Here is a 19,467-nt window from a genome sequence, read left to right as displayed (position 1 = left end):
CCCACACTGTAGGGATATGTCAGCAGGAGTTCTTTAGGGGTAGCATCCTAGCCCAATATTCTTCAGCTACTTCATTGATGACTTTCTCGTCATCATAAGGTGAGAAGTGGAAATGTTGGCTGATGATTGTACAATGTTCATAACCAGTCACGACTCCTTAAACACTGAAACAGTATGTGTGCAAATGTAGCAAGACCTGGACAAGATTCAGGTTTGGGCAGACAAATGGCAATCAATAGTTGCATCACACAAGTGTCAGGTTATAACCGTTTCCAAAGCAAAAATATCAAACTGTCATTTTTTGATGATCCATGACATTATCATCATTGACTAACAAAATCCTGGAAGTTGTCACAAACTGAACTGGACTTGCCATAGACATACTTGGCTATAAGAGTGAGTCATGGGCTAGAAAGCTTGCAGTGAGGAACTCAGAGATAGTAGGAACTGCAGATGCTGGAGAATCCGAGACAACAAGGTGCAGGGCTGGATGAACACAGCAGGCCAAGCAGCATCATAGGAGCAGAGAAACTCATCTCTTTACTCCCTAACTCCTGTCCACCATCAACGAGGCTCAAGTTACAAGTGTGATGGAATACACCCCACTTGTCTGGATGAGTGCAGCTCCAACAACATGAGTAGAAGCTTGACACCATCCAGGACAGAGTGATCTGCTTTATTGGCACCCCATCCACAATATTCACTCCCTTCACCACTGATGCTCAATAGCAGCAGTGTGCACTATCTACAAGATTTACTACAGAAATTCACCAAAGCTCCTTAAACAGCACCCTCCAAAATTCACAACTATTTTATAGGAAGGTTATTCAGTGGAATAAATGTTTGAAATTAGATTCTTTGGCACTTGAAGGACATGTGAACACCACCACCTGAAAATCACCCTCCAAGCCACCCATCATCCTGAATTGGAAATTATTTGCCATTCCTTCAGTATAATAGCTAAAGCCCTGAAACGTCCTCCCTAATGGCATTATGGGTGTATCTACAGCAGCTGGACTGCAAAGGTTCAAGAAGGCCTTCCTATCACCTTCTAAAGGGCAACCACAGATAGGCAAAATATGCTGACCCAATCAGCAATACCAACATCCTATGAATGAATTGAGAAAAAGAAATGGTATGGATGAATTAGAGCAGATCAGAGAAAGGTTATGACTGATACCTGCAATGGTGGGGGAGGGAAGTTTATCTTATGAGGAAAGGTTGGACAGACTAGACCTGTATTAATTGCAGTTTAGATGAATAAGAGGTGATTTTATTGATAATCATAAGATCTTAAAAGGCCTTGACAGCGTGGATGGTGAAAAGATGTTTCCCCATGGGGGAGAGACTAGAATTAGGGAATGCAGTTTAAAGATAAAAGGTCTCATATTTAAGATGAAGAGGTTCTTGAGTCTTTGGAACTCTCTTCCTTCAGGAGAGGTGGCAGCAAGGTCTTTGAATATTTTTAAGGCAGAAGTCAATAGATTCTTGGCTAACAAGCAAGTCATAGGGCATTGTGGTTGGCAGGAATATGAATATGATCATAAGCAGATCAGCCATGTTCTTATTAAATGGGGCAGCAGATGAAAAGTGACTGAATTGCCGACTCCTCCTAATTGACATGTTCCTGTGACATTATTAAACAACATTCGACAAAGAGACACATTAAGACGATATACAATTGGAACTGTTCTCCTTGAAGAGAGGCCTGAGAGGAGATTTGATAGACATTCAATGTCACAAGAGGTCTGGATAAAGTAGATTGGGAGACACCATTGAGAACTACACCAATCAGATTTAAGTTAAATCACAAAAGGAACAATGGTGACAAGAGGAAATACGTTTTCATGGAGTAAATGTTTACACTCTGGAATGCACTGTCTGTGACTACGGTGGAGCCAGGATCAATTGAGATCATTGGCTGAAAAAGAAAAATTTTGCAAGCTTGCAGGAAGATGGCCAGGGAGTGGAACTTGGCGAAATGCTCCTTCATGGAGCTAGCACTGCCACAACGGGTTGAATATTCTTGTGATATGATGTAATTGTCCTGTAATTCTATATTACTAAAGCTGATCAAAAGTCTGCTAAATTTTAAGGTGTATCTGAAAAGAAGATTCAGAGAGATGAACAGGTTTACAAAATACCTAGATAACAGAGGACCCATCCACTGGGATGAAGTACTTAAAATCAGGGATAGTAGGAACTGCAGATGCTGGAGAATCTGAGATAACAAGGTGTAGTGCTGGATGAACACAGCAGGACAAGCAGCATCAGAGGAGCAGGAAAGCTTGACGTTTCTGGCCTAGACCCATTTCTGAAGAAGGGTCTAGGCCTGAAACATCAGCTTTCCTCTCCTCTGATGCTGCTTGGCCTGCTGTTTTATCCAGCTCTATACCTTGTTTACTTAAAATCATGTATGGGCTACAGTCAGAATTGGGGGGATGTCATAGATAGAGACCTTGAAAAGATTTATATTTGTATTGTGACCTTTTCATGACCTCCGGCCATCTGAATACGCTTTACATGTATAGACAATGAGAATGTTTTGACGTCTAGTTACTAGTGTAATATAAATCTCAAAGAGTTGTAGTGCTGGAGGGAGTTACAGTGAAAGGAATGTAGGAAGTAAGAACAAGAGTATGTCATTAAGCTCTCAAGCCTACTTTGACAGTCAACTAGATCATAGCTGATCATCTACCTCAATGCCATTTTCCTGCATTAACCCATATTCCTTAATTTCTTTAATACCTGAAAACCTATCGATGTCTACCTTAATCTCAATGATTCAGCTTCCACCACATTCTAGAGTAAGGAATTCCAAAGGTTCAAAAATGGGAATGGATGAGGCCCCTGAAGGGATACAAAAACAAGGTGAAAATTTTCAACTAAGGACAACCAGATCGGTAAAAACTGTTCTCTACTTGGAGCAATTAAGACATGGAAACAGTTTTGGACAAACTCAAATTTGAATTGTATTAACCATTAGAGATGGAAAACTGGCAAAGTAGGCATTTTATTACTCAAATCTAGAGATAACAAAGGCATAGATGAGAGTTCCAGTAGTAAATGAACTGAGGCAACAATGTTTTGAATTGGCAACACCAACAAGCCATATATCCTAAATGGCCAGTGACAGTATTTATTTTCACACGAGCTTTCTCCCACTCTAGATCATTTCACCTATCAACATATCATTCTGTTCTTCATTTTCTCCCTCGTACTTATCTAGCTTCCCCTTCAATGTGGATATGCTGTTCATTTCAACTAGTAAGTTCCGTGAACTGAGAATTACACAGAGGTCTTTAGATGTTTTCCCTATTGACCATGGCCATATAATCCACACAGCACTAAAGTTGAAAGGACTCTTCATTATGAAATACAGTCTCAAGCGTTGTAAGTATTAACTGCTCAGCATGCAGTGTTTGCAAAGGTACCACCCAATTTCTATTAGTTTTATATGACCACTCCTTGTGAAAGAATGTGCCTGACATCACTGGGAGAAAGACAAAAACAGAAACTATTCTACCAGATCTGCTCAGTCGTGCAATTTATCCAATGAAAACCTGTCTTTTGCATTTACATTGCAGCAAATTCAGCTACTTATGATCTGAGATTTTATTTCTGAAATGTGCGCTGACCCATCCCTTTAAGAAGACCCTGAAAACTAACCTCTTTGACAAAGTTTCTCAGTCATGTGCTCTAAAATCTCTTACCTTGATTGATACAAAATTTTGTTTGATATTTCTCCTGTGAATTTTGGAATATTTTCACTTTGGTAAGGTACCATATAAATGCATGCTGTTGAATAGGAGTGAAGTTACTGATAGACTAGCGATTCATAACCAACACTTAACTTCATCTGTTAGAGCTTTAAATTGTTTCTTTTTCTTCTCACAGTATGGATGCTGAAGATCTGAAACAAACCAGAAATTGCTGGCAAGGCTCAGCAGATCTGGCAGCATCCCTGGGAAGAAAACAGTTAACGTTTTGAGTCTGGTTGACTCTTCATCAGAACTGAGCAGCTCAGAGAAAGTGGTATTTCTGCTGAAGATGAGTTTGGGTAGTGGGGGATGGGGGAGAGATGAGCAGACAGGTGGAGTCAAAGCCCAGGGAGAAATATATGAAAGGGGTGGCAGATGAGGGAAAGTGAGATGTTGTTCTTTGAGCTTTGACAGTGACTGAAATGTTCGCATGGGAACACTGTGGTGCAACACTTCTGACACAGGCCTGCAGCAGTATTCTAGCTAGCCTCAGTCCAAGCTCAAAGAACAGCATCTCATCCTCTGCTTGGAGTCCCTGCAGCCTCTAGAACTCAACATTGAGTTCAATAACTTTAGAGAATGAGTCTGTCTTCCTGTTATTTCACCTACATCCACACTCAGTCCTGTCATGACATGGATTGCTTTCAGCATAGCCTTTCTATTCTCAACTACTCTCTGCTCTCATTATCTATTTATTCTGAGGAAGGGTCACCGGACCCAAAACGTTAACTCTGTTTTTTCCTTCAACAATGGTGCCAGACCTGCTGAGCTTTTCCAGCAATTTTGTTTTTGTTCCTGATTTACAGCATCCATAGTTCTTTCGGTTTTTATCTATTTATTCAAATTCTCTTCTGTATTGGCTTACTATCAATAATCCTCTCATTTGCCCACCCCTTTCATATACATATCTGTCTCTGTTTCTCTGGGATCCATCTCCATCTATCTGCTCACCTCTCCCCACTCTGTCCCAACCCCACCTTCAGTATAATTACCATGTTTTCCTTGCTGCTGTCAGCTCTGATGAGTAGTCACCAGACTCAAAATGTTAACTTTATTTTCTCCCCACAGATGCTGCCAGCCCTGCTGAGTTTCACCAGCAGTTTCTGTTTTCTTTGTTCCCATGTGGTTTATTGGAATTGTTAAGTTAATGGAATAGTTCTTGAGAAATTTCTGTGTGACAAATAGTACAATAGCAACATTTAAAACAACATTTGGATAGGTACATGGATGAGAAGGGTTTAGAGCAATATGGACCAAATGCAGACAATTGGAACGAGCTGAATGGGCACCATGGTTAGCATGGACCAATTTGGGCTGAAGGGCCTGTTTCCATGCTGTATTACTCTATGACTCAATGACTATGACTAGATCTCTTAAAGTAGTTTTGCTCCCTTACCACTTATTATGTAAAATCTTATAGAAGCTTGAATGACGTGGGCTACGGCAAGAAATGTTGGGGAATCATCTGAGAAGTCAGGCAATGTTTTTTTCAACAGATTATCTGGTCATTATCAGATTACTGTTTGTGGGAGTTTGTTCTGTGTGAATTGGCTGCAACATGTCTACAGTTCAACAGTGACTACACTTCAAAACTATTTCATTGGCCATAAAGTGCTTTGAGATGTTTTGTGGTCATGAAAGGTGCTATTTAAATGCAAGTGTTTTATTTTTTTTTCTAGTGGCCTTTTCTCACTTCTAGCATATTGTGAGTTCTTTCTGTATCATTTCCATGCTTTCTTATTTTCTTAGCTGACCTTCCAAACCTGTCCTGAGTTGATCAATTTCTCTCTGAACCTTTCTTGCTATTTGCTGGTCAACCATTTTGGTGGCTGGCAAAATGATTAAATTCATCTCTGAAGCCTGCACTGCCAGGAACATGGAACATAGAAACAGGATTAGGCCTTCAGCTAGTCAACCTTGTTCCAGCATTAATTATCTACCCCAACTGCAATTCCCATCTAATTCCCATATCTCTAGGTTCCCTATGTGTTCAAAATCTATTGATTACTTTACATAAAATAATCAATGACTAAATTGATCAGTGATTGATCCATACCCCTCTGCGATGGGGACTCCAAGGATTCTCTGAGTGAAGCCATTCCCCTCCTCTCCATCATATGTGGTCAATCCTTCATCCTGAGACTACAAGCATATGTTTTCTAGACTCCAGGCAGTAGAAGTAACTTCTTACCATCTACATAAAATATCTTCATAAGTTAACTCCTTAAGACAAGCTATCATTCTGGTATTGTTTCTGAAGAAGGATCACTAGACTTAAAATGTTAACTCATCTTTCTCTCCACAGATGCAGGCAGACCTGCTGATTTTTTTCAGCAAATTTTGATTTTTCTTTTATCATTCTGGTGGTTGATGTTTGAGGCCATTCCGATCTTCCTATGGTGATATGTCTAGTACTGAACATGATAATATGGAAGATCAATAAATTGATCAAAGGAGATTGCAAATTTTGCCTGGGAATTTTTTACTTCATCACAAACCAGTTTGATCAGAAGAGTGGGAAGCACTGAAAAAGAAAACAGCTAAAAATATCCCAAGAAATTGAGGTAAACCAGAGAAGGTCGTATAGAGATAAGTTTATTGATATGGAATAATTTCAAACAACATACAGGCATGAAAATGAAGTGACCATCATAATGGAGCTTTTAAACTGACATCTCAGGAATCTGCTACGACTAAAAATCTGTTCTTCAAAATAGTAATTGACTTGCTGCCTACTTGCACCATTTTCTATTTCTTATTTCAAGTCTCCAGCGTTAATTCATTTTATTTTTTTAGAATGATCTGATAATTTGAATATTTTCTTTTTTCTTTGCTCTACATTTGCCACCTTTAATGCATTCAGTTTTCATTTAGTGATACTGAGGGCTGTGGTTCTCAAACTGGGGTCCCAGGGATTTGATAAAGACATTTCAGGTACTGTGGGAAAGAAGGTAAATGGAATCTATTGCTGTGATGATGTGAGCCAGGCATACACTGTTGGTTATTATTTTGATTTCTTTGGATCTTCTGGAGGGACACATCTGAGAGTTCACCCACAGTAATAGGATTAGCAGGGCTTTGGACAGACTGAAAATCCCAGCAGTGCAGGTAAGAGATAATGGAGAGACCAGGAATGGATTCCTGGGTCTGAAGCTCAGGGAAGGGTATGAAGGAGTTGCTGCATCAACCTTGTCCAGAGGATCTAGAAAGACAATCAATCAGTGATGCAACTGGGCTTTAAGTCAGAACTAGAGAAAAGCCGCAAAGCCCTTTAATGGGGATACGAATGAATTTTACTTTCAGAAATGCCAAAATGAAAGAAGCTTGTATTGTTAGAATTCAGATAGGATGAAGGGGTCTGTGATGACTGAAACCATTTGAAAAGGGGATTTACAAGCAAAAAAGTCCATGAACTAGTGACTTAGCAAAGCGTCTGGTTCCAGACCTTTGCCCATCACTAACTGGGGATTACTGCAATGTAGTGATTCAACTAAAAATCTAATGGAATAGCAGACATAATGCAGATGGTGGACTTAAGCTATGCTGAATGCTAAATCTCATTGTTTAAAAAAAATACAATGAATTATCACTCCATTGTATTATATACAAAAATAAGATATAAAATGTACAAAACCATTAATTTTGCACCATATAAAAACATTTTTTTTGATTTTTTAAAAGACATTTTTATGAACAAAAAGAAAATTGTTGAACAAGTTGGACTTCTTCCTCAGCTGTCTGTGAGTCAGGAGGAGTGGGATAATCCCAAGAATTCACAAAAGACATTCCACGTCACCACCACAACGGCATCACTGCTGGTCTGTAGATTAGAACATGAAACAAACATTATCACTATGCTATTTCCCTTGCTCGGAATCTCTCATAACCCTTGCAGCATCCCTCATCTCTCTCTCTGCTGGAAGTCCCAACCATTGCTGAGTTTCAGGTTCAGAAATCACACACCAGGTTATGGTCCAACAGGTTTATTTGAAATCACAAGCTTTCAGAGTGCTGCTCCTTCGTCCAGTGAAGCTTGTGATTTCAAATAAACCTGTCGGAGTATAACCTGGCATTGTGTGACTTCTGACTTTGTCCACCCCAATCCAACACCGTCACCTGCACATCAGAGTGTTGGGTTGCCAGCTGAAATGCAACCCCAGTGGCTGCCAATGTCAAAACATCATAAACAGTGTCCCCTTCAATCCCTCAAAGCCCACCATGGGCAGTGGATGATGTTCCCAGTGGGTTTGGGAAATCTCATATGCCAAAATTGTGCCCACATGCACCCTGCCAATTTTCCAGCCCTCAGTTTGTGTTGTAGCCTGCTAGACTGGGTGTTAAAACCGAAACCTGGCTTGCAATGTGACTGCAGTGTCTCACATCTCATAGAACTGGAGAGCTTTTGTTATTTTTATACAAGATAGCTGCAAAATCCCTTGACAGGGCCATTTGTCAACAATGACACAAAACATATCTGCACTTTCCAGAGGTGAAACTACAGTCAATAACGGATGTCTATAAAACCAGAGGTGGGAAAAGTATGACCAGTCAATGAGTTTAACCGAACAATTGACAATGTAATGAAATTTTGACAGTGATTGGTGAAGTGAGCAGAGACCAACTTGTGTGATGACCAAATAAGAACTCTCCTTTAACCCAATGTTGTTCAATGTGCAATTAACTTATAAATACTGGTTGCGCCTGAGTGAGGTGAAATCTGGCTAAGCCATAAAAGGAAGCACTGCATCAGACTGACCAGCTCTGTATTAAGGAAGGAATGGGTGCTGCCGTCAACATTCACCCTTCTGGAAATAGCCACCACCTTCACCACTCTCCCTGGTCACTGTCTCAGACTGAACCAGTGCTGGGTGAGCAGGACTTAGGGTGCAGCTTTCCCTCCTCATGAGAGATTGGTGGGGAGAAGGGGAACTAAGTAGGTGAGTTGGCTATGACAAGGTACTCTATGCCTTCTTACCTCCTGACTAATTAGGTTCTAGGCATGAAAATGCGTGATAACCTTCTTGACCACTCACTAATTAAGGCCTTTAAGTTGTCAATAATTGACCATTTGAAGGCCTCAATTCACCAGAGGAAAAAAGGTAGCTAGTTTCCCATGTGGGAAACCGGAGTGACCTGCCTGCCAGGTGATGGAGGAAGAGGGGATGGGGAGTACTCCATTTACTGAAATCTAGCGGGCATGGATGTGGTCCAAAGCAGTGGGCTCTGACAGTCACTTCCCTGCTCTTACATCTGAGCCCCACATTCCGGCCACCCTTGGCCCACAAGAACAGGATAAAATTTATTTAACTTCATCCCGCTGGATCCCTGAGGAAATTACTTTGACCAGTGGTCCTTAAGATTCAGAAACTGCTGGGCCTCTGTCCAGCAGCTTCTACTAGCCCAAGAGACCAGTGTCAAGGCTTGCAATAGACTGAGAAAGCTAGTTGTCTCTTAACATGTTTGCCTCCACACTTCCTTTTTTTTTGAACAAGGGAAAATTGCACCCCTAGAGTGAGAGTTAGGACTCAGGCACCAGAATTTTGGATGCTGTCTAGTTTATGGAAATACAAAGTGAGAGGTTGTTCAGGAGATATTGCTCACTAAGTAACCACTTTTTATATTTTGTTGTACTGAAGATGATCTTGTTAATCCCACTCCACTCAATACCTCTGGTGGCCTCTTTCCAACATGCCTGCTAGATGTGCCAGAGCAATTCAGTGAGAGACAACTGAGTCTGATCCGAGTAGAGAGCTTTGTTTTTCCTCACCATCAGCTTGATCTTCCACTACATCCTCTTCCTCAGTCTCCACTTCTTCCTCTATCTCTTCCTCATCTGGAGAGAGAGAACATTTATATCTGTCACTCCTCTTTCTCACTGTAGCACTTGAAGATTGGTATTTTGTACTATTTAGACATACTTGGGTAGATATTGAGCTAAGTTTTGAATTGAAGATTCGTGCAGTAGCCCTGCGGCGTTCGTAGCTTATGTTCTGACTGAAAATCAGATCAGTTAGACAGCAAAAGAAAAACATTGTTGGCAATAACCCTGATCTCAGTTGGTAATTTCACTGGGAAAGTAGGAATGATTCTAATTGAACATCACTTTCAAAGAGCCAGCACAAGCTTGATGAACCAACAGGCCTGCTTCTGTGCTGTATTGTTCTATAATTCTATGAGGAAAATGTTTTGTTTAACTGTCAACGCATTACATCTCTTAGAAATACCTTTTTAAAGTGGGAGATGGTGACAAAGTGGTAATGTTTATTGACTAGTAATCCATAGCCCCAAGCTATTGTGCTATGGCATGGATTGAAAACCCACCACAGCAGCTGGTAGAATTTGAATTCAATTAAAAAGTCTGAAATTGAAAGCTAGTCTCAGTAATGGCGACCATGAAATATCATTGATTGTCATTAAGACCTATCCAGTTCACTAAAATCTCTTAGGAAAGGAAAACTGCCATCCTTACCTGATCTAACCTACTTGTGACTCCAGACCTACAGAAATGCAGCTGATTCTTAATTGCCCTCTGAGATGGCCTAGCAAGCCACTCAGTTCCAGAACAATTAGGAATGGGCAACAAATGCTGATTTCACTGGCAACATCCCATAAGAAAAAAAACTAAAACAATTGTTTACTTACTATCCCTCAGGCCAATGACAAAGTCATGTTATGATGGTTATCTTTATGGGCTGTATCATTCTGTGAGATCCAGGGTTCAATCTGAGGTCTGTACTGAGTTAGCTGAGCACAACTAAGGGCAGTAACAGAAGAGTAACCATTGCTCACAGTGCCCCTAGACCTAAGAGAGGGTAAATCAGGCTGAATTCCTGCCCTTTGGTTGCTATTCAGTGACAAATGTTGAGACCAAGACATGAAATGATTGGGCTTAGCCATCAGGGCCTGTCCACATTTCAATAATCTGCCAAAATTCATTGCCTAGTTGTATTAACGCTTAAGGATCCAAGATCTTTTTAAATATTAATTCACAGTATCTGAGTATCACTGGCCAGGCCAGTATTTATTACCCATCTTAATAGCCCAGACGGCAGTTTAAAGTCAACCACATTGCTGAGGGTCTGGAGTCATGTGTAGGCCAGACCAGATAAGGATGGCAGTTTCTTTCCCTAAAGGACATTAGTGAGGCAGGTCAATTTTTTCGACAATCGGCTATCGTTTCACAGTCATCATTAGACTCCTAATTACAGAACTTTAGCAGGGTCTCTGGATGAACAGACTAGCAATAATACCACTAACTCTCCTAGTTAGTTAGATGGGAATAGTTAGATAGGAATTAGGATAAAGATTAGTCATGATCAAATTGAGTAGTGGAACAGGTTACAATGTACGAATGGCCTCCACCTATTCCTATGTTCCTTCCAATAGAATTTAATTGTTACCCATTCCAGTGTCCATTCTGAATAACATTTGAGTTATAGTGCACCTAAGGTCCCCAGGATTGAATGTTCACTGTACTGAACTACTGTCCTCAGCCACAATATATATTTTTTTGCCAAATACCAATATTACAATGATAATACCTATTCCAAATCTTATATTCTTCAGGGTTTCCTCTGCCATTTCCAGATCCACTGAAAATTGGTCCATGTTCTCAAACCCATCTTCATATTCTGGTATGTGGGAGGTTCTGGAGGCATCAACGATCCTGAAATTTGAATTAAAGAAAATAACATAGATGTATTTAGGCTCTAAGGTAATCAAGGGAAAGATGATTAAGCAAAAAAGTGAAGCTGAGGTAGGAGATCAGCCGTGACTTTATTGAATGTCAGAGCAGGCCCAGAGGGCTGTATGGCTTCCTCCAGTGGCTGAATCGTTTTGTGTTCGTAAATGTTAAACTGAACCTGCACAATTCCTTTTATCATCAGTGCATTTCAATTCGATGAAAGAACTAAAGAAATTGAGGAGACCTTTTTTCTTTGCAGAGGGTTGTTATGATCTGGATGGTAGAAGTTGATTCAGTTGTGACTTTGACTTCTTTGAAAAGGAGAGAAAAAAAATTACAGGATTCTGAAGAAAGAGTAGGCGCAGGTTTGATGTGCTGAATGGCTTCACCCTGTCCTTTATCATTCTATAAATATATAGTTATACAGAGCCTTATCTCATGCAAAGGGTGTCCAAAGATAAATGGCCAGAATGTCCTATTTCTGTGCTTATCATTCTATCAGTCTGCATTTATGTACAGCTGTATCGTGTGTGCAGGATCTTGAATAGACAAAGGATGAGAATCTTTGTTTTTGGTGGTATTGGTTAAAAAGAAAGACAGACCCATATTGTCAAAATACTTTTCATGAGCACCCCCAGATATCTCAAAGTGCTTTAATGCAGTCACAGTCAGAATGTTGGAAATGCAGTGTGCGTCCCTGCTCAGCAAAATCCAATAAACAGCAATGTGCTAATGACTCGGTAATCTGTTTCTGTGATGTTGACTGAGTGATAAATATTGACAAAGAAACCAGGGAGATCTCCCCTGCTCTTCTTCAAAATAGTGCAATGAGATCTTCTATGTCCACCTGAACATAGACAGGGCCTCAGTTCACTACCGAATTAAGCCCCTCTTGACAGTGCAGCATTCCCACAGTACTGCACTGGAATGTGTTTATGATTCTGGAGTTGGGCTTAAATCATGAGACTTAGAGGTGAAAGTGTTATCAATTGAGTGACAGCTGACACCCATGAAAGAGGAATGTTGGCCGGGACTCCAGGGATGTCAAACTACTTGGTAGCTTGGGTTTTTCATGAATATTAATGCTTGCATTAGATGTATTGCAAGAGGTTAAAAGTTAATTATTCACATTCAACTATTAAAGTAGTGTGTATCTCTATTTATACAGCTCCAACTGTAAAGAACCCTCCCCTCCCCTCTCCCAAACTGTCCCTAAAATTTACAGAAGCGGTATTTTCATTTCTTACACCCTCTCTCTGAATAGCCATGCTAACTGAAACTGCTTGGATCAAAATGAAAAATAAAGAATAACTACAAAATGTTGGAATCATACAGATAAATAGCTCCAATTTATGAACTGACCTCCACTAGTTCTGTGATTGGAGAGGAGCTTAATGTTCAGGCACACAGCCTGGGCTAGCAGAGAGGGAAAGAACAGCCAGGACTCCCAATTTTAAACTGTTGACTGCTTGGACCAATTGTAACATTCCAGCACCTCCAGCCTGCTTCAACCCAGAAAGTTACGAGTTCAAATCCCATTCCAGTATTTATCTGCATATTCTAGGAAGAGATAATGTCAATGGTACTAATGTTGATTGTTCGGCCATTTATTTGTAGAGTAATTCATAAAAGATTCCAGCTGCAGAAGAGATCTTCCAGTCCATGTCGATACCAGAAAAAGTAGATGGCCTATCAATTGACATCATTGTTTGTGTAATTTTTCTGTGCATGCATCACCTGATGCATTTCCTTGCAAAACAAAAGATTTCACTTCATAAAAAGGTGACTGCCTGTAATGCACTTTGGGACCTACCAAAGGTGTGAACAGTGCCATATTAATGCAATCCTATGGTTCTAAGATCTTTCTTTTCTATATTAATGCAAGGTCTATTGACTTTCATTGGAAGACAAATGTTGGTGTGGACAGGGTAAGATTCAGTCGTGATGCCTTTCCTGGTGCATCAGCTTGTCTAACATTTACTATTTTGACTCACTGATCATGGTATTGGAGAGCAAACAACTCTCACAAACCATGATCCAAAAAAGGTCAAATAAATCTTGGCAATGTTCAGTTGATCCAATCGATCATTAGATTCAATACTTTCATCTCCAAAATGGAAGGGATAATTGAGTTATATATGCTGGATAATAAACAATTTATCTTTTAAAGAAACAAAATGTAATGAGACACATGTTCATTTAAACTCAAATAACACTTACTTTTCCAAGAGTTTCTTTGCATTCTGTGGAAAGGAATAGAAAATTGATTAGATATTTGAAGATTTTATCCTGTAATGTAAAGGAAATCTTTCACAGTAAGTGATAAATCTAATAGTGCATTTAGAGCAAAATATCAGCTTATACTCTGACTTGCGTCTGATCTCTCTCCTGTCTTGTGAAAGACATTTTATATGTTTAACAGATTTCTTGGGAGGTATTTAGCAGCATCAGGAGTGAGAAGATGGAAATACAAATATTAAGTACCATCAGCTTCCCGAAGACCTTCAGTGGTTTGACTCTGTACGGTACCGAACCGTATCTGGACGAGGGGAGATTGCAACATTGAAAACTCTATGGAGTTGTTTACTGTGGATTTGGGCAGTAGTTGTAGGTTAGAATTGCACTTCACACTCCAGGGTCAGTGAGGTAGATTTTTAGTTCATAAAGTGTAATAAGACTCAGGTGAAAATGCTACTCCCTACGCCACCACTAATATTGTGTGATGAACTGCCCAGACTTTAGCAATAGGCTTTGTGCTGGTATAGAATCCATATGCAACTCATAACTATGTCCATAAATGGAACCGTGCATTACTGAGCAGAACATCACAGATGTGAGTCTGTTTGGGGAAGACAATACAAAATGTAAATGTCTCTTACCACGAGAAAGGAAGCAATTCCAGGTTCCTCCATGAATTGAATTGCATCTTCTACCAGTTTAGAAGATGCCTCTAGATGTTCTTTGTGCTGCCTGATCAGATCTTTGATGAATGCTACTCTGTCCTCCTGTTCTTTTGTAATTGATAGAAGCATGTCATCTTTCCTTTGCTCCAGAATAGTGTATAACTTGTCAAACTGTTCCATGAGCGAGTGTTTCTGCTGTCTGCTGTTCTCCTGAGGAAAGAAGAAACCTTCAGCATATGCTACAAAGTACATGCTGTCCAGCAGATGTCACCAGTTTCACTTAATTGTTAACACAGGCCTTCTCTTTCACTTGAGAGACAGCCAGCTCTGGTTAGATTGTGCATGGTTTGCGAATACCTCGTTGAATCCACTAATTAATCAGTTACTAGTGTTGGAGCATAGACTCAGGATTTTCTCCAGAAGTGAGAATTTTTTATGCAGACAATTGTCACAGTTTAAGGATACTGAGTGGGCCATTTAAGACTAAGATGAGAAGAAATTTCTTCACCCAGAGAGTGGTGAGGTTATGGAATTCGTAGCCACTGAAAGTGGTTGAGGCCATATCATTGAATGTTTTCAGTGAGGAGTCAGATATAATTCTTCAGGCTAAGGGAGCAAAGGGTGTCGGGAAAAATGGGAAAAGGATTCTAAGTTGAACGATCAGCCATGATAATATTGAATGGTGGAGCAGGCTCGAAGGGCTGAATGGCCTACTCCTGCTTGTATTTTCTACGTTTCCATTTCTTCACCACAAGTGTTGCTCCTAATGATGAAGGCAAAAATCCAATTAATGACCAGTCTGTAACAGCCACCTTTCAAATTGAGAAAGCCAGTAGTGGAATGCTTCTCCATTACTCAGTCTCAAACAAATTATTGTCATCAATTCATTTTAACTTTTAGTTCTGTGCCTAAGCTAATCTTATTCAGTATTATTTTCCTTTTTAATTAATGAATTGTCTCAGTGTAGCTTTGCTATGGCTGGAATTCAGTTCCTTACATACATTCTTTCATACTCACTGTTAACACTATCACATATTTAGCACCTTTAACATAGTAAAATGTCACAAAGTGCTTTACTGATTGCTGGTAAAGCACAAAATTTAAGATGGTATTTAAACAAGTGGCCAAAAGCATAGGCAAAGTGGTACATTTTAGGAAGTCTTTTAACTTTTAGAGTTTAATTCCTCCTAAGTGAAGAATCCTGTTAACTTTGTGTTATTCACTCAGCCCTCTAAAAAGAGTCTTAAAAAAAAACTGTATTACACACTGAATACACAAGCAAAAAATTCTTGGGATATTTTTTAAAACTGGTTTATTTTACATGAGCTATTTTAGAAGAGATGTGAGCAACTCTACTAAATGTTATTAGGAATGATGGGCGTTGCCACAAATGTGAGGGAAGAATGCAGGCATTCTATTTAAGAGACCCACTGCTCAGAATTCCTGTCAGTTATACCGTACCTCAATGCTTTTGCACATCTCTTCCAATTGATCGACAATAACCTGGACCCTGTCGTTGCCAGCCACAAGCATGGCAATTCCATCAGTCAGTTTTGTCTATGGAAACACAAGAAGAACATACATGTCAGAAGAACTGACAGTTTTAAATAATTCACCATCCTGTAACAGGTAGAATAGGGTCTGAAATAGGAAATCAGTTCTATTCTGCAAGCGTTTCTGCAATTGGCAAAAGCTGGTCAGGTTTTGCTACATCTTAGTACCAGTATGGGCCCCAGAGCAGAAAGGATCAAGTACGTTTCTCGAGGATGTGAATGTAGTCACTTCTAACTCAATAAAAGTTAACAGTAGCTACCTATGACAGACTAACTCGTGATGGCCATGACTCAGTGAGTAGCAGATTGATTCACTGAGGTAGAAGGTTAGGGGTTCAAATCTGTTCTAGGCAACTGAGCAAATAAATCTATTCTGACATTCTGGTGCATTACCGAGGGAGAGCTGCATTGTCAGAGGTGCTGTCCTTCAGATGTGACTGAAGCCCTGCCATTGTCTCAAACAATCTGACGATGAAGAACAATAGGATAGTTGGCCTTGATATCCAGCTACTGCTGATTAATTTACGTGAATGAAAATATTACCTGGTCTTTATCACATTTTAGTTTCTGAGAACTTTCTGTGCATAAGTTATTTGTTGTATTTCCTGTGATATAACAGTGACTGCACTTTACTATTATGGAATTTCTGTAACACACTTTGGAATGTTCTTAGATCATGAAAGCTGCTAAAGAAATGCAAGTCCTTCCTGGCCCAGGGACTCACAGCAATTAAAGGACAGACAAGTTGAAGCAAAAATAATGCCAATCCTATTCAAACTAAAATTTACCAAGAAACTTGTTTCTCTTTCTTTCAGATACAAAAATGCCTCTTGCTTATAGAATAATGTACAACCTGAGTAACTAAGTGATAAGTTAGCATTTTGAAAATGTTATGGCATAGCATTTTAACAATTGTAATACACTCTTGAAATGAGCCCTGAAGTGAAATCAACAGCCAATTCTTCTCTGCAGGACAGAAGAAGTTTATGCCCTAGAAGGAAAAGCCAGTAACCCTGGTGAATGAGACATACTGGTCCAACTCATCCAGTATACTTCAGTATAGAGGACTGATACAGCCAGTACATTCATTTCCAAATAAAAACCAAAAGAACTGCGGATGCTGTAAATCAGGAACAAAAACAGAAGTTGCTGGAAAAGCTCAGCAGGTCTGGTAGCATCTGTGAAGATCAGAGTTAATGTTTCAGGTCTAGTGACCCTCCCTCAGAACTGGGCTTTCCCTAAACTTCCTCAGTTCCAAGGAAGGGTCCCCAGACCCGAAACATTAACTCTGATTTTTTTTCTTCACAGGTGCTGCCAGACCTGCTGAGCTTTTCCAGCAACTTCTGTTTTTGTTGCTACATTCATTTCTAAGCTGGCTTTTTACTAGCATCCCCCATCACACTTATTGCTACTTTCCAACCTAAATGTGACAATGAAATAGCTCTTGTGTTCCCCATTGGGGGTTGGAGGGGTAGGTACTCTGTTCGCCCACAGGCCAGACCTGAGTTAGCAGAGTTCAGCCACATGGTGGCAGTACATTTGGTTTGTCTGCCCTACAGTTCAGCAGAGGGGAAATCCAACAAGGGTCCCTTTTCCTGGATATGATCATTGAATCCAGCTGGAAACTGACTGCGTTTGGACAAGCTCGAGTGCTTCTACAGTGACCAAACAAAAATAACTCTACCAGCATTTTTGTCAGTCTGACAGAGGAAGCTTTTGGTCACAAAGCTGATCATATCTGCTATTCGCAGTGCAGCTATGGATGGCACTATCATACAATTCAAGGAGAGCAAAGCAGGTTTTGCAAAGTACAATGCAGCTTAAATTTCTCCAAGTAAGCAGGCAGACAAGCTGAAATGTGGGAAACCATAGCTCTGAAGAATTCCCTCCTCTCTTCCCCCCCAGCCCAGCTGTCGCACTGCGACACACTTGTGCTAAAATTAGCCAGAGCGTCAAGAGGGTTTATGCACACGGTTATGTTAACCCCTCGTTGCCCGGGCATTGCTAATTGCTACTTTATTCTTGTTGATCACAACAGGTTTACATTTGCATGCCATTTGAGCCAAACGCTGCATACAAATTTCCTGTCATATTGTATTCCATTCCTTAGCTACTTTTCCTCAATTCCCTTCTCTTTGCTGTCATGTTACGGATTCATTATGACATAGAATGAGGTCACTTAGCTCATCAGATGCATGCTTTTATATCATTTTATTCCAGTATTTCATGGCCAGAGCTATGCATGTGGTCTAACCAAACCTCTAAGCAAGTTTAAGATAATTTCTCTGTGTTTGAATTCCATTCCTCATAAAAATGAACCCTAGTGCTTTGATTGTACATTTTAAAGGAGTAGTTAATGTGACTTGTCAGCTTTAATGATTTTAAATGACTTGACCCATGCCTGTCCTTCCTTTCGCTTCCTGAACCATTCCTCACCTTTTGTTGTTGAAATACATTCTGCAGGGGAGCCACCTCACAGTCCTTGTGGACTCCAAAGACCTTGCACATTGAGCAGGTGGGAACTTGGCAAGAGATGCAGTAAATGTTGATCTTTTCATCTTCATGCTCTTCACACATGGGCTGATTACCTTTCTTTAAGGGTCGGCTGTGTGTCAAAGGAATAGAAGTACTTTCATCAGTATGTTGTCAATCATAAGGAAGCATTAGAAGAATGATGTGAATTACATGGAGTTTGCAGCACAGAAACAGGCTGTTTGCCCATTCTGGCCTATGATGGTGTTTATTTTCCATGTGAGCTTTTCCTCATCCCTATTCATTTCAACCTATCACTGTAACCTATCCCCTTCCTCTCCCTTGACCTTATCCACCTTTCCCATAAATGTATCTTAACAGAAATTCCTAGTGACACACAGTAGATCTGTGGGCATAGAACAAAAGAGAAAAGCCAGGTAATTGCACCAAAAAATATCCTGTTTCTATCAGATGCTGATGAACTGTTTGTGCTTTTCCAGAAGTTGCTGTTTGGATTTCAGATTTCCAATATTCGGGGCTATTTGTCTTTAATCCCTGTTGAGTGATTGTACCTGTTTTTGTTTTAGTGATATAAACTGACACCACCCCAAACGCCACTAGGTACCTGTGCATGCTGCAACCAGCAAATGCGTGATGCTTTTGACATAACTAATACAAGAGAGTGAGCTATAACATGATTGGAAGCATATGATTTTGAGGAGGTAGTGGAAGATATGGGTGGATGTGCTGAGGGGCCATGGGGTAAAAAGCTTGAAGACAGCAGGATTAAGTAGTAAGCATCTGCACCAAGTGAGACGTACAAGATGTAACATAGAGGTGGAGTGGGGATGTGGTGGGGAAGGCGCATTTAACAGTGGACCCAAGTTGGAGCGCAGCAGTAGGTTTGGATGTAAGGCTGGGAGTGGTGGCAGAGCTGTAAAAATTCATTCACAGCCAGTTGACATTGCTGGCAAGATTGTCATTTATTATCCATCCTCTATTTGGCCTTAAAAAGGTCATGGCGGTTCCTCATCTTTAACAACTATGGCCTGTGATGAAAGTGCTCTCACAGTATTGCTCCATGATTTTGATTC

At 40.2% G+C, this 19,467-nt stretch overlaps 1 protein-coding gene across 1 annotated transcript; it reads right to left on the bottom strand.

Annotated features, from left to right (window-relative positions):
• Positions 1 to 6,369: 6,369 nt before the first annotated feature.
• On the bottom strand, positions 6,370 to 18,506 carry LOC109932301 (E3 ubiquitin-protein ligase TRIM63-like; the record flags this gene model as incomplete). The annotated part of the gene is made up of 7 exons (XM_048592793.1): positions 6,370 to 7,581; positions 9,529 to 9,594; positions 11,303 to 11,427; positions 13,666 to 13,688; positions 14,325 to 14,558; positions 15,810 to 15,905; positions 18,338 to 18,506. Coding segments are annotated over 7 exons (724 nt in total), but the record flags the coding sequence as incomplete, so codon positions are not given.
• Positions 18,507 to 19,467: the final 961 nt, after the last annotated feature.

Source organism: Rhincodon typus, unplaced genomic scaffold (genome assembly GCF_021869965.1).
Source record: "Rhincodon typus isolate 14 unplaced genomic scaffold, sRhiTyp1.1 hic_rhity00001810, whole genome shotgun sequence".
Classification (NCBI taxonomy): domain Eukaryota; kingdom Metazoa; phylum Chordata; class Chondrichthyes; order Orectolobiformes; family Rhincodontidae; genus Rhincodon; species Rhincodon typus.
The sequence above is the reverse complement of the archived record's forward strand: the minus strand, read 5'-3'. Positions and strand labels throughout refer to the sequence as shown.